The sequence below is a fragment of the Acinonyx jubatus genome, chromosome B2 (genome assembly GCF_027475565.1).
Source record: "Acinonyx jubatus isolate Ajub_Pintada_27869175 chromosome B2, VMU_Ajub_asm_v1.0, whole genome shotgun sequence".
Lineage (NCBI taxonomy): Eukaryota > Metazoa > Chordata > Mammalia > Carnivora > Felidae > Acinonyx > Acinonyx jubatus.
Window position 1 is genome coordinate 119,411,188 of NC_069385.1, and position 15,233 is coordinate 119,426,420.

The 15,233-nt window shown below is 47.8% G+C and overlaps 3 protein-coding genes across 5 annotated transcripts; 2 read left to right on the forward strand and 1 right to left on the reverse strand.

Annotated features, from left to right (window-relative positions):
* Positions 1–217: 217 nt before the first annotated feature.
* On the reverse strand, positions 218–2,657 carry LOC128315663 (heat shock 70 kDa protein 1). Its single transcript, XM_053223036.1, has one exon. It carries the CDS (start codon positions 2,443–2,445, stop codon positions 520–522), a length of 1,926 nt encoding a protein of 641 aa, XP_053079011.1. The 5' UTR covers positions 2,446–2,657; the 3' UTR covers positions 218–519.
* A 209-nt stretch (positions 2,658–2,866) lies between these two features.
* Positions 2,867–6,853, forward strand: LOC106983975 (heat shock 70 kDa protein 1-like). Of its 3 annotated transcripts, none has more exons than XM_053223034.1 (2): positions 2,867–2,887; positions 4,589–6,853. In XM_053223034.1, the coding sequence occupies exon 2, from the start codon at positions 4,602–4,604 to the stop codon at positions 6,525–6,527; it is 1,926 nt and encodes a 641-aa protein (XP_053079009.1). In that variant the 5' UTR covers positions 2,867–2,887; positions 4,589–4,601; the 3' UTR covers positions 6,528–6,853. The 3 variants fall into 3 exon arrangements, with proteins under 3 accessions (XP_053079009.1, XP_026913903.1, XP_014937654.1); XM_027058102.2 differs by lacking the exon at positions 2,867–2,887 and adding an exon at positions 2,956–3,017; XM_015082168.3 differs by lacking the exon at positions 2,867–2,887 and adding an exon at positions 3,067–3,170 and having other exon boundaries at positions 4,589–6,852.
* A 1,275-nt stretch (positions 6,854–8,128) lies between these two features.
* On the forward strand, positions 8,129–14,590 carry LSM2 (LSM2 homolog, U6 small nuclear RNA and mRNA degradation associated; the record flags this gene model as incomplete). The annotated part of the gene is made up of 5 exons (XM_015082165.3): positions 8,129–8,461; positions 9,094–9,161; positions 13,762–13,792; positions 13,910–13,969; positions 14,069–14,590. Coding segments are annotated over 5 exons (618 nt in total), but the record flags the coding sequence as incomplete, so codon positions are not given.
* Between the last annotated feature and the right edge of the window lie 643 nt (positions 14,591–15,233).

Below are 15,233 nucleotides of genomic sequence, written 5' to 3' on the forward strand. Positions count from 1 at the left end.
TCCACAGACCCAACCCACTCATACCAAGCATTTGTTTCAACTCTCCCAAGGATACCATTCGCTTGAAAGAAATAGATCACAAGGCAATATACAGACATACTTCTCCAGATCCCTGACCTTTATCTAAGATACAAATTACCATTCAACTTTAGACTAACAAGACAACCTATCCAAATTATTCTAACCTCAAAACAAAACACAGAAACAGTCAAGATAATCAAATTATTGAGTTTATTTACTCTACAGAAAACAGTCAAAACAATAAAACAAAAAGGCCTGAGTTTGGGATGAATATTACAAAAAAGAAAATGCACAAAAGATGGCAGTATAAATTCTTGCTAGGTTTAGACTCTACAAAAAAAAAAAAGGAACTTCATCATTTCACCAAAGGAGACAGTCGAAACTTGGCAAACAAGTTGCAAAGTTGAGAGGTGATGAAATGCAGATATATAAGGCAATACAAAAGGCATGAATCCCAACCATCTCCTCAACAAACACGAGCAATCTGGGGAAGAACTCCTAATCCACCTCCTCAATGGTGGGGCCTGCCCCAGAGCCCCCTCTGGGGGCCTGAGCCCCAAAGCCACCAGCCCCAGGGCCACCCGCCCCCTGGTACAGTCCGCTGATGATGGGGTTACACACCTGCTCCAGCTCCTTCCTCTTGTGCTCAAACTCGTCCTTCTCCGCCAAGGTGTTGGCGTCCAGCCAGGAAATGACCTCCTGGCACTTGTCCAGCACCTTCTTCTTGTCGGCCTCGCTGATCTTCCCCTTGAGACCCTCATCCTCCACGGCACTCTTCATGTTGAAGGCGTACGACTCCAGCGCGTTCTTGGCAGACACCCTCTCGCGCTGCACCTCGTCCTCGGCTTTGTACTTCTCCGCCTCCTGCACCATGCGCTCGATCTCCTCCTTGCTCAGCCGGCCCTTGTCGTTGGTGATGGTGATCTTGTTGGCTTTGCCCGTGCTCTTGTCCGTGGCCGTGACGTTCAGGATGCCATTGGCATCGATGTCGAAGGTCACCTCGATCTGGGGCACTCCCCGTGGGGCCGGGGGGATGCCGCTCAGCTCGAAGCGCCCCAGCAGGTTATTGTCCCGCGTCATGGCCCTCTCGCCCTCGTACACCTGGATCAGCACTCCGGGCTGGTTGTCCGAGTAGGTGGTGAAGATCTGCGTCTGCTTGGTGGGGATGGTGGAGTTGCGCTTGATCAGGGCAGTCATCACGCCGCCGGCCGTCTCCAGCCCCAGCGACAGGGGCGCCACGTCCAGCAGCAACAGGTCCTGCACGTTCTCAGACTTGTCCCCCATCAGGATGGCCGCCTGCACCGCCGCCCCGTAGGCCACTGCCTCGTCGGGGTTGATGCTCTTGTTGAGATCGCGCCCGTTGAAGAAGTCTTGCAGCAGCTTCTGCACCTTGGGGATGCGGGTGGAGCCCCCCACCAGGACCAGGTCGTGGATCTGGGCCTTGTCCAGCTTGGCGTCGCGCAGAGCCTTCTCCACCGGCTCCAGGGTGCTCCGGAACAGGTCCGAGCACAGCTCCTCGAACCGCGCCCTCGTGATGGACGTGTAGAAGTCGATGCCCTCGAACAGGGAGTCGATCTCCAGGCTGGCCTGGGTGCTGGACGACAGGGTCCTCTTGGCCCGCTCGCAGGCGGTGCGCAGCCGCCTCACGGCTCGCTTGTTCTGGCTGATGTCCTTCTTGTGCTTCCTCTTGAACTCCTCCACGAAGTGGTTCACCAGCCTGTTGTCAAAGTCCTCCCCACCCAGGTGGGTGTCCCCCGCCGTGGCCTTCACCTCGAAGATGCCGTCGTCGATCGTCAGGATGGACACGTCGAAGGTGCCCCCGCCCAGGTCAAAGATGAGCACGTTGCGCTCCCCCTTGCCCGTCCTGTCCAGGCCGTAGGCGATGGCGGCGGCCGTGGGCTCGTTGATGATCCGCAGCACGTTCAGCCCCGCGATCACCCCCGCGTCCTTGGTGGCCTGCCGCTGCGAGTCGTTGAAGTAGGCCGGCACGGTGATCACCGCGTTGGTCACCGGGTAGCCCAGGTACGCCTCGGCGATCTCCTTCATCTTGGTCAGCACCATGGACGAGATCTCCTCGGGGTAGAACGCCTTGGTCTCCCCCTTGTAGCTCACCTGCACCTTGGGCTTATCTCCGTCGTTGATCACCCGGAAAGGCCAGTGCTTCATATCCGACTGCACCACCGGGTCGCCGAACTTGCGGCCGATCAGCCGCTTCGCGTCGAACACGGTGTTCTGCGGGTTCAGCGCCACCTGGTTCTTGGCCGCATCCCCGATGAGCCGCTCGGTGTCCGTGAAGGCCACGTAGCTGGGGGTGGTGCGGTTGCCCTGGTCGTTGGCGATGATCTCTACCTTGCCGTGCTGGAACACCCCCACGCATGAGTAGGTGGTGCCCAGGTCGATGCCGATGGCTGCGGTTTTAGCCATGTCGGTGTCCTGCTCCCTTGCCCGGCGCTGAGGTTCAGCCTTTGTGAACGTCGGTCGGGATACGCGACGCGGAACTCGGTCTGTTCCGAAGCTGCAAACTCGAACTTGCTGGGAGCCCGACTCAGCCGGTCTGCGGAAATTGCGCTAGCGGTCACCGCCTGAATCCCGAAGGTTTCTCTGCAGGCTTGCTGTTTTTCGGGACGGGGCGGCTCTGTGTTTATAACGCCTCATCGAGCCCCACCTTTTCTGTCCTCAGCCAATCACGGAGCTCTGCGGGGCTGCCAGGCCGGGAATATTCCAGCGGTTTCGCATCGCGTCCTGCCTCCAGGCTTTCTGGGACCAATCAGCGTTCTGGGTGCCGCCCCTCCCAGAACTCTCCAGACTCTTCTGGGGCTTGCTGGGCTTGCAAAGCTTCGAGGAGGGCGGGGGTCGGCGCGAGGAGGTGGGAGGGGCTGGCAGGGCAGGAGGCAGGGCGGGGGCGGGTATGTTGACGCTGGCTCCCCAGACGCGTTACAATGGGGGTGCTGCCTCTGACCTCATGGGCTATTTAGGAATCGGGATGGTAGGGGATGGTAAGTCCGGAGTCCGCTCAAAGTTGTAGGGCGGGGCGGGTGGGGGGTGGGGGAACACCGGCTGCGCCGTTTGGATGTTAAAGGAGCCCCCCACGCACAGGGGCTCCGCAGTTGGAACATTATTAAACTGGATCGAAGGCGGCGGGACAATAGGTGAGCCAGGAGGGCTCTGATTGAAATGGAATGATAATAGGCAAGACTAGTAGATCCATGTTTGAGAAAGTGCTGGAAAGTTCTGTAGTTTCAATCTATGGGGTGCATTGACTAATCAGGGAAGGGGGAATCCTTTGGTAAGGAGTCAAGGTGGGTGGGATTTGTCAGAGCTGCTGGAAAGAAGTGGAGGAGCTGATCTGTTAATGTCTTCAGATAGTTTTATTCCAGAGAAGATTGGAGAGATTGCTTGTCACGCTTTATCTCGTCTGAGAAAGTTTGTGAGGGTTAGATTAGGTTCCTAGTAGCCATTTTCAGACTAGCCCAATAGTATGCCAACTAATGCCTAATGGAGGGTAAAGGAGTTGTGGAAGGTAGCTAAACCGAAAGATGGAGATTAATGTCTGGTGAAGGGACCAGAACATAAGATAATCTTAGTTCAGCAGGAGACAGTTACAATCTCAGAATAAAATATCACAGATAAAGAAACAGGACAATGAAGTTACACTCTGTGAAAATTAAACAGAATATATGCCAACTGTCCTCCCTCTTACTTCCAATTCGCTAAGAATACTTTACTCCAAAAAGCACTCTCCGTGAGAGAAGAGACTGGAATAGTTGTACACTAGCAATAAACTTGTTCATGGAGTTTATGACAGCACTATTCTCAATAGCCATAAGGTAGAAGCAGCCCAAGTGTCCAAGGAAGGAATGAATATACAAAATGTGCCCCATAAATAATGCCCCTATATATATATATATATATATATATATATATATATATATATATATATAATTAATATTATTCAGGCTTAAGTAAACTCTGACACATGCTGTAACACATACTTAAACTTTTGAGGATATCTTGCTAAGTGAAAAAAAAAGTTACAAAAAGAAATTACTGTATAATTGTATTATTATGAAGAACTAGAGTAATCAAATTCATAGAGACAGAAAATAGAATAGTTGTTGTCAGGGGCTGGAGAGAGAAGGGGAATGGAGGTTTGTTTAGTGAATATAGAATTTCAGTTTTGAAAGATAAAAAGATTTTTGGAGGTTGTTTGGCCAGCAATGTGAATGAACTTACTGCTAAACAGTACACTTAAAAAATGGTTAGGATGGTAAATTTCACATTATGTGTATTTTAGTACAATGGAAAGTAATAAGGGTGCCTGGATGGCTCACTCCGTTGAGCATCCAACTCTTTTTTCAGCTCAAGTCATGATCTCAGGATTGTGGGATCAATCCTGTGTTGAGTTCCATGCTGAACGTGAATCCTGTTTAAGATTCTCTCTCTGTTCCTCTGCCCCTCTCCCTTGCTCGTTCGTGTTCTCCATCTGTCTAAATTAAAAAAGTAATAAAGTAAAAAAAAAAAAAAAAAAGCACTCTGCCAAAACTTTATCTCATTTCTTTCTTCTCAGGCCTCGGAAGACCATGGCTGCTGCTAAGGGAATGGCCATTGGCATCGACCTGGGCACCACCTACTCATGTGTGGGGGTGTTCCAGCACGGTAAGGTAGAGATCATTGCCAATGACCAGGGCAACCGCACCACCCCCAGCTATGTGGCCTTCACCGACACGGAACGGCTCATTGGGGATGCGGCCAAGAACCAGGTAGCCATGAATCCCCAGAACACTGTCTTTGACGCCAAACGTCTGATTGGCAGGAAATTTAATGATCCTGTAGTGCAGGCAGATATGAAACACTGGCCTTTTCAAGTAATCAATGAAGGAGGCAAGCCCAAGGTAACAGTGTCCTACAAAGGGGAGAAAAAAGCTTTCTATCCTGAGGAAATCTCTTCTATGGTACTGACAAAGATGAAGGAGACTGCTGAGGCCTTTTTGGGCCACCCTGTCACCAATGCTGTGATAACTGTGCCAGCTTATTTCAATGATTCTCAGCGTCAAGCCACCAAGGATGCAGGTGTGATTGCGGGTCTGAATGTGCTAAGAATTATCAATGAACCCACAGCTGCTGCCATTGCATATGGCTTAGATAAAGCAGGTCAGGGAGAGCGACATGTCTTGATCTTTGACCTGGGTGGAGGAACATTTGATGTGTCCATCCTGACCATAGATGATGGAATCTTTGAAGTAAAGGCCACAGCTGGGGACACCCACCTTGGTGGAGAGGACTTTGACAACAGGCTTGTGAGCCACTTTGTGGAGGAATTCAAGAGGAAGTACAAGAAGGACATCGTCCAGAACAAGCGAGCCGTGAGGCGGCTGCGCACCGCCTGCGAGCGGGCCAAGAGGACTTTGTCGTCCAGCACCCAGGCCAACTTGGAAATTGATTCACTTTATGAAGGCGTCGACTTCTACACGTCCATCACCAGAGCCCGATTTGAAGAGTTGTGTGCAGACCTGTTTAGAGGCACGTTGGAACCTGTGGAGAAGGCTCTTCAGGATGCCAAGATGGATAAGGCTAAGATCCATGACATTGTTTTAGTAGGGGGCTCCACCCGCATCCCTAAGGTTCAGAGGCTGCTACAGGACTACTTTAATGGTCATGATCTCAATAAGAGCATCAATCCAGATGAGGCAGTGGCCTATGGGGCTGCTGTACAGGCAGCCATTTTGATGGGGGACAAATCTGAAAAGGTACAGGACCTGCTTTTGCTGGATGTGGCTCCCTTGTCCCTAGGGTTGGAAACAGCCGGGGGTGTGATGACTGTCCTGATCAAGCGCAACTCTACCATCCCCACCAAGCAGACGCAGATCTTCACCACCTATTCAGATAACCAGCCAGGGGTATTGATCCAGGTGTATGAGGGCGAGAGGGCCATGACCCGAGACAACAACCTGCTGGGGCGCTTTGACCTGACTGGAATCCCTCCTGCACCCAGGGGAGTGCCTCAGATTGAAGTGACCTTTGACATCGATGCCAACGGTATTCTCAATGTAACAGCCATGGACAAGAGCACGGGCAAGGCCAACAAGATCACCATCACCAACGACAAGGGCCGGCTGAGCAAGGAGGAGATTGAACGCATGGTCCTGGATGCTGAGAAGTACAAAGCTGAGGATGAGGTCCAAAGAGAGAAAATCACTGCAAAAAATGCCTTAGAATCTTATGCTTTTAACATGAAGAGTGCTGTGAGTGATGAGGGCTTGAAGGGCAAGATTAGTGAGTCTGATAAAAAGAAAATACTGGATAAATGCAATGAGGTCCTTTCGTGGCTGGAGGCCAATCAACTGGCTGAGAAAGAAGAGTTTGATCACAAGAGAAAGGAATTGGAGCAGGTGTGTAACCCAGTCATCACCAAACTCTACCAGGGAGGATGCGCTGGGCCTACCTGTGGGACAGGGTATACTCCTGGAAGGGCTGCCACAGGCCCCACCATCGAAGAAGTAGATTAATCTTATCTGGAGCTGGAGGGCTCTAGGGTGCCTCTAAGGTGAATTTTGTTCCCCTCATCTTCAAACATTGTTATGATTCTTGAATTGACTGGACCTGAACCTGTTACCATCCCTTTCAGATTCTGACAAAAGAGTCTTGTATACCACCTTTTCACAATCCGTGTTTCTGACTCTTAGGAAAACTAGGCCCCTCTTTGAGCCATTTGATGAATTTGAATGTCTGTTATTTATTTCCAACCTTCCCAACTTTCTTCTTCCTGTGTGGATGGTTATTTGTCACTCAGTAAATTTGTTCCTAAAACAAAAATTTTTTCTGGTATCTTTATTTTTTTATTTTTTTACCTTTTTAAAGTTTATTTTTATTTTTTAAAATATATTTAAGTGCATTTAGGTCATCTTTACCTCCAACGTGAAGCTTGAACTCATGACCCCAAGATGAAGAGTCACATGTTCTTCCTGCTGAGCTAGATAGGTGCCCCTCTTCTGGTATCTTTAGACTGTTACTGTACCTTGAAAATAGGAAAAGAAGAATCAATGAAGAGAGAGTGTGTGTGGTCTGATTGTGAGCTCATTGTGAATCATTAAACTGGTAAGTGGAAAGTATTTGAATTTTCATGAGCTAATTGTTTTAAGCGGGAAAATAGCTTTTTGTAAAGTTTATTTATTTATTCACTCGGAGAGTGAGTGACCACAGGGAGAGGCAGAGAGAGAGAGAGAAGAGAAGAGAGAGAAGAGAGAGAATCCCAAGTAGGCTCCACACTGTGCCATTAGCGCAGAGCCTTATGCAGGGTGCGAACCCAGGAACTGTGAGATCATGACTTGAGCTGAAATCAAGAGTCAGATGCTTAACCAGCTGAGACCCCCAGGCGTCCCTGAAGCAGGAAAATAACTTTTGATCATCAGCCTCCTTTAGCTCCAGGTAGAGCAGTTGCTATGCTTGTACTCAGTGATAGAGTGGTTTAGGTGCTTAGGGTTCAGCTGGGGGGCGGGGGGTGGGGACAAACTTCTGCTTGATATCCTTATGATACTTATAGTGGGGTCAGAAGATCCAAGATCTGTGTATTCAGAGTCGATTATTACATCTTTTACATGCAGAAAACATTTCTACAACAAAGTGCTGACAAATGGGTACTTTTGTGCAAGATGAGAAATGGAGGATTTGTAGTCTTATTGAAAAATATTTTCACCTATTGTGTCATATCCCATATTTATAAAACCCTTGGGGACAGGAGCATAGACGTATGTGTAACAGCACTTGTGTCCCTTTGTGTTTTAAGTGAAATGTTACAATGGGAATTTCTAGCCCTGAGCAAGTTTCTGTTTGGTTTTACTCAGTCCTTTACAGGCAAAAGGGTCTGAGAAATATGGACTGAGATTGGGTCCTTGGGAGAAATATGTTACTGGGAGCCTTTGATAGAATCAAGGAGTGCTCAGGCTCCTGATTTCGGGGGTTCTGCACCATGTTATTTTCTAAAGTTTTTATCGAAGTGTGACAGATATAGAAAAGTGTACAAATCAGGAGTTTTCGCAAATTCCTCCACAGTTGTCAGCAGAATGTAAGGTGTGAGCAATCGTGCTGTGGATGGCACTGTCAGTGAAAAAAACCTCTAAGAGGCGGTGTACCTCTTGAAACAGCTGGGGCCCGCGCCTGCGTGTTTGGAAGCCCGCCACTCGGGAGGAAGTGGAAAGGCAGGAAGACCCGCCCTTTCCCGGCTCAAGCGCCCCCTCGGCTCTCCCCTGCTAGCGCTCCCAGCGGTGCGACCCTGCCGCGTGCCGTAGTGCTTGCTCGGAGTTCCCTCCGAGCTTCTCGTGGCGCCTGCGCGACCCCGCCCATTCCCACGCGCGGGCTAGCGTCTCGGTTGCGGTCCGGCCCCAGTCCCGCGGTTCCCGGCTCTCGCTCTCCCGGCCCGGCCGGCAGCGGCTTGAGCACCATGGTAGGTACCGTGACGTCACAAGGGGGCGCCCGGGCGGAGCGCGGGCGTGCCGGCGGTTAGTAGTCGGGGTGGTGTCTAGGCTTTGACCCGCGGGGTCGGAGTTGGGCCCAGGGGTCTTGCCTCCATCCTTAGTTCTCACGCCTCAAATTCTGGGGTGCGGGGGAAGACACCTGGGAGCAAATGGGGATTTTCCTTCTTCTGTTTCTTTCTTTTTAAACTTATGAGGGAAACAAAACAAACGCGGGAGAGAGTTGGAAACAAGGGGAGGGAAAAAGCGAGACCTCAGAAGGCTTTGGGAGGGTGCGAATGGGATACTTTGTACAATTCTGTTCACTGGGGCGAGTGGACAGGGCCCCAGGAGAGGTGGGGGATTGAGAGACGCACCCGGAGAGCCCGAGGAGTGCAGGGCAGAGCGTCTCTCTGGGGCTTTCAGCCAGGGGCTCAGTGAAGGGTGCAGAATCATTTGCGCTTCAGGCGGTCGTCCCTATCAGTATTCTTTCCTGTGAAGTTTTGAGAACTTGCCAGAGATGTGGTGGGGATCCCAATACCAGTATTTGGGGATACTGGCAAAGGAGCACTCCTCCCTACTGTGTGCCTTCCCATATGATGGTTTTCCCCCTCTCGCCCAATAGCTCTTCTATTCCTTTTTCAAGTCCCTCGTGGGCAAGGATGTGGTCGTGGAACTCAAGAATGACCTGAGGTAGGTACCCATTCTGTAGGGGGCGAAGATATGCAGGGCTCTGGAACCTCTTTGACAAGTATTTGAGGGCTGGGCACAGTGGGAGAGCTACAGAAGAAATAAATGACCAGTGCCTTAAGTTTAAAGTACTAGAAAGAGGGCAGCGCAGGCATCAGTAACATTTTTTCCTTCTTTGCGAAACGAACATAGTTTTGGTTTTTTCTGACCAAATCATAGACTCCTTTGACCCAGCTTACAGAAATGTACGAATCCGTGCCACAGGTAAAGATGTATGTGCAAAGAGGTTTGTGGTTTTACTTTCAATAGCCCCAAATTGGAAACAAATAGCTGTCTACAGGGAATGGGTTGATTGAGTTGTGGTACTTCCATATTATACAGCTGTCACAGAGGAATACGATGCATTGATATGGAGAGCTGTTGCAGAATAGTATATATGGCACAATCTTCCTTTTGTTAAAGAAAATGTAAAGGGTAAGCCAAAGACCAATGCAATCCCTTAGGTCTATGCTGCTTTTACATCCTCTACCCCCTTGTATCATTAGTTCCTAATTACTGTTCAGGACTTGGAGTAAGTGCTGTATCCTTGGAGACACTTTTTTCCTGGTCCGTCTAGCCATATAAAGTCTGTCATATAGTCTAATTTTCTTCCTAGTGGGTGCTTCTCAAATTGTGGTTTCATAGAAATGTTTATGGTTTATGTCCTGTCCTTCCTACAGGGCCAGAACCTCAGCTCACCATTGTGTATCTAGCATAGGCCTGGTATATAGTAGGTGCTTAATAGCTGTGTGCCGAAAGAAAGAAAAATAGCTAACATTTGAGAACCTTCTATCAACTAAGCACTATTCTGAATACTTTGTATGTATGAATTTATTTAATTCTCATAACATGTCCATATGACATATACTATTGTTGCTGTCTTACACATGAGGAAACTGAAGCATAGACATACATGTTAAGAAACTTGCTCAAGTCTACACAGTTAGTGAATGACACAGTCAGAACTGAAGTCCAGTTCTGTCTGGTGTGTGCACACGTGCGTGCACGCTCCCTTAAATTAAAAACAGAGCAAGACAAATACCATATGATTTCACTCATACATAGAATTTAAGAAACAAAACAAATGAACATAGGCGGTGGGAAAGAGGCAAACCAGAAAATAGATTCTTAACTATAGAGAATAAATTGAGGATCACTGGAGAGGAGGTGGGCAGGGAGTGGACTAGATGAGTGAGGGATATTAAGGAGGGCACTTGTGATGAACACTGTGTGTTGTATGTAAGTGTTGAGCCACTAAATTCTACACCTGAAACTAATATTACACTATATGTTAACTAGAGTTTAAATAAAAACTTGAAAAAAAGGGTCATATTCTTTATGCAGTTGTGAAACTTGCTTTTCATCTGACAGTATGTTGTGGATATTTTCCATGTCAATAAAGTTGATCTTTAACATTCTTAATGTCTGTATGGCATTTTTATTCGCTGGCTGGAACTACTTTAACCGACTTTGCTGTTGCACATTTAGGCTGTTTCCAGTCCCTTGTTTTTATAAATCATGCTGCCCTGGACATCCTCATGCATGCATCTTTGTTCCCATCTCTTTCTTTAGGAAAAAAAATCCTTTGAAGTGTACATTTAAAGTATCATTACTTATTACCTGACTCTCCTTTAGAAACTTTATTTTTTTAACTTTATTTTCCAAGTTTTTATTTAAATTCCAGCTAACATACAGTGTAATATTCGCTTCAGGTGTAGAATTTAGTGATTCATCACTTAACATACAACCAGTGCTCATCACAAGTGCCCTCCTTAATACCCAACTTTTTTTTTTTAATATTTATTTATTTTGGGGAGAGCACAAGCAGGGGAGGCGCAGAAAGAGGGGGACAGAGGATCCAAAGCAGCCTCTGTGCTGATAGGCTGACAGCAGCAAGCCTGATGTGGGGCTTGAGCTCACGAACTGCGAGATGGTGACCTGAGCCGAAGTCAGATGTTCAACCAACTGAGCACCCCAGGTGCCCCTCAATTTTTTTAAGATTTTATTTTTAAGTGATCTCTACTCCCAGTGTGGGACTCAACCCCACAACCCCAAGGTCAAGAGTCACACGCTCTACTGAGACAGCCAAGCGTCCCTCTTTTAGAAACTTTGAATCAGTGTATTCCCCACCCCCAACAATATCTTCCATGTTTCTTTGTGAGGTAATTTCTTAGTTGGGGAAACGTTGATGTCGTAAGGAATGATGAAGAGAGGGACTTGCCTTTATTTATTTTTAAGATTTTATTTTTTAAAGTAGTCTCTACACCCAATGTGGGGCTTGAATTCATAACTTCGAGATCAAGAGTTGCGTGCTCTTCCGATTGAGTGAGCTAGGCACCCTAGACTTGCCTTTTAGATCAGAGATTCCCATTTATGGCACTAGTGATGCATATGGTATTGATGGTATACAGGTTGGGGCCATATAGAGAGACAAGTGTGGAAGCCAAAACCACCCTAGGCAATTCTGTGAGATGATTTGTTTTTGGTTTTCCTCTTCTCTCCTTCCTGGGTCTTCTACATGGCAATAATAGCTTATGTCCCGTGCCCTACAACAGGGACTTACAAGATTTGAAAGTAGTCCATTGGGTTGGGGGAAGAGCTTGTTTCTCTCATGCTTGATGTCATACTATTTTTCTGCCAGATACTGTTAAAGGACTGAATGAAATGACACCACCTTACACAATTCCTGAAAGTTACTTCGCTGTTACAGATGGTAGTAGGGTGCTCTCAAAGGCTTTTCAGCAGCCAGGGATGTGGGGAAGCCACCACTGAGGCAGTATGTCTCTGGATTTCAGAGACTTAGAATTTAACAAAAATTGGGGTCCACAGAGAACTGCCAATTTATTTTTGGCAAGGACATTTCTAAAATTACCATTTATTATAATCATTTTTATTAAAAATTTTTGTTCATACCAGAAAGTAAGGGCAATTAAAGAGTTATTCTTAGGGAAGAATATTGGTAATCTTTAGCACACTACATACACACTCAACACACGCTATATTAACTTGTGTTTTGTTTTTAATGTTTGTTTATTTTTCAGAGAAAGGCAGAGCGTGAGCAGGAGAGGAGCAGAGAGAGAGGGAGACACAGAATCTGAAGCAAGCTCCAGGCTTTGAGCTGTCAGCACAGAGCCCGACTCGGGGCTCGAACTCACAAGCAGTGAGATCGTGAGCTGAAGTCAGACGCTCAACTGACTGAGCCACCCAGGCGCCCCAACCTGTGTTTCTTTTGTCACAGACTTAAGAAACCTTTGAGCACACATCAGTGTTTGAGAACCACAGTCCTAAGGAACATAGAATTGTGATGACATGCGGGGCGGCCAGGATGGAAGCTGACCTGGATTGAGGTGTAATTAGACCTTGGTTTGTAGAAGTCAAATTGGAAAGAGAATTACGGAAATGTTAGAAAAATGTCATCAAATGATGGGGACATGGGTCATGGAGGATGGTGAAGTACTACTCAGGATTTGAGGTTGTAAGACTGTTGAAGCCATTGACAGAAATTAAAGAGGTTGGGAAAGAGAGGTAGCATGACTTGGAGTACTGGTGTTCTGATAGCATTCCTCATTCACATTTCAGAGGGCCCAGGGATTGAGGAAGGGACAGGACATCCCTGTGCCTGCATCAAGAACAATGTTAAGCTATTTTGTCTACTTTACCTATGGGGCTCTGGTTCCAAGGCAAGAAATGTTTGAAAATAGCTGATGGTTTGGGGAATCAGACAGACCTGGACTCAAGTCCCTGTTTGTCCTAAACGTGGGCACCTTACACAATCTCTGAGTCCCTAGAGGGTAATGGCTATCTTGCAAAGTGGCTAGAAAGACTGCAAATATGTGGAATACAGGTCTAGTGCATGACAGTTGTTTAATGGTAGCTGTTAAGAGTGAGTTGGTTTGGGGGCGCCTGGGTGGCTCAGTCGGTTAAGTGCCAACTTTGGCTCAGGTCATGATCTTGCAGTTTGTGAGTTCAAGCTCCATGTCGGGCTCTGTGCTGACAGCTTGGAGCCTAGACCCTTTTTGGATTCTGTGTCTCCCTCTCTGTCTGCTCCTCCCCTGCTCACACTCTGTCTCTCTCTCTCAAAAATAAAAAAAAAATTTTAAAAAGTGAGTTGGTTCTAGGAGAGGAGACATGAGATCTAAAATAACACATTGCATGGGTACCTGGGCAGCTCAGTCGATTAAGTGTCTGACTTTGGCTCAGGTCATGATTCCACAGTTCATGAGTTCAAGCCTCGAGTCAGGCTCTGTGCTGACAGCTCAAATCCTGGAGCTTGCTTCAGATTATGTGTCTTCCTCTCTGCCCCTCCCCCGCTCATGCGCTCACGTTCTCTCTCTCTCTCAAAAATAAATAAACATTTAAAAACTAAATAAGTAAAATAACATATTGCAGTAAAAGCATTGTCTTTCTTGCTCCTGGGTTTAGGAATGCCCCCTTTTGGTTCTACGTTTTCTGGCGTCCTTAAGTCCTTGACTTCCCCCAACCATGTTCTTATCCATGCTCTGAAGACATCTCTGTTTATTTTGGTTTAAACTGATTTGGTTCTCTCCTCCATCTCCCCCGACAGCATCTGTGGAACCCTCCATTCTGTGGATCAGGTGAGATATCGTAGGAGCCTAGAATTGGGTCTTGGGGAAGGAGAGGGGAGAGTTTCGGTGCTGGGTACTTGCATGTTTTCTCTAGAGCCGATGATGCTATTCATCTTCTTTTCTTAGTATCTCAACATCAAACTAACTGACATCAGTGTCACAGACCCTGAGAAATACCCTCACATGGTGAGTTGGAGATGGTGAAGAGGAAACAGAAGCAGGATGCTCCCGGGTGGATAGCAGATATTTTTAAGGGTGTTTTCACATTTGTCTATCTTGGTCTAGTTATCAGTGAAGAACTGCTTCATCCGGGGCTCAGTGGTCCGCTATGTGCAGTTGCCGGCAGATGAGGTCGACACACAGTTGCTACAGGACGCAGCAAGGAAGGAGGCCCTGCAGCAGAAACAGTGATGGTTCCTTCTCCTCCCTGTCCCTCTTCTATTGGTGACCTTTAACCTCAAGTCCCAGCCAGGACCCCTCCCTCCCCATATTGAGGATTTGTTGTCTTTTTTTTTTTAAATAGTGGAGCCTTTTTTTTTTTTCCTATTATTTCAGCGATGAGTGGATGAGAGGAAATAGTGTGGAGCAGCTCTCCTCTGTTGAGGAGGGGAGGATAAGTAGGCTGGGGAACTGCAAAGTCTGCCTTGTCCTCAGCATCTGTCCTTCTCACTCCTTCCCTGGAGTGGGAAGAATCTCCTAGATTCTGGTGGAAGAATCTCCTAGATTTCTCCAGGGCACCATGTGATTCGTTTTGGGGATGGAAGGAATCTGTCCCGCATCGGGAATAAACTTATGATGCACATTTGAGTTCTAGTTCTGTGTGTGTTTGGGGAAGGAGCCTGGAGGGTGGGAAAGGGATGTTGCATTCATCCAAGCCCTGCTACTCTCATCACCTCAGCCAAGAATCCAACCCAACTTCCCAGCATTGTCTGCCCCTCTTCTTGGCGTAAACCATGTAATACCTCACCTGGCTACACCATGTTTCTTGAACATGCCCCTGCCTACCGTGGTCTTCTGCTTATACCCACAACGAGTACTTGCTGCCCTTCCATCTCTGTCCTTCTGTTAACCTGACAGTTAATGAGACACCAACATGCATTTGATGCTGCTCTATCATGCCGCCTCAACCCAGCCAAATCACTACACGCTTCCTGAATATCTATAGAGGTTTAACATAAGTGACAATTTTTATTGTGGAGAGTTTAACTGGGAATTAACTGAATTCTTAACTGGCTGATTCAGCAAATAGGAGTTTTCTATACAGATGAGTTCTCAGCGCTAGAGGACCTTACGGGCCCTCCAGCTTGACTCCCTCTTCTTTGCGGAGGGAATGAGGCTCCGAGAAGAGGCGGGGCGCCCTCTTGGCCTCGGCCGGCAGGTTCCCGGACTGCCCGCTGGGCACCGCCCTCCTCTGGCCCGCCCGAGGACCCGTGCAAGGTGCCCGCGGTGG

Bases quoted from the DNA above. Each gene is read 5' to 3' on its own strand.
- LOC128315663 (XM_053223036.1), bottom strand. From the start codon at position 2,445: ATGGCTAAAACCGCAGCCATCGGCATCGACCTGGGCACCACCTACTCA.
- LOC106983975 (XM_053223034.1), top strand. From the start codon at position 4,602: ATGGCTGCTGCTAAGGGAATGGCCATTGGCATCGACCTGGGCACCACC.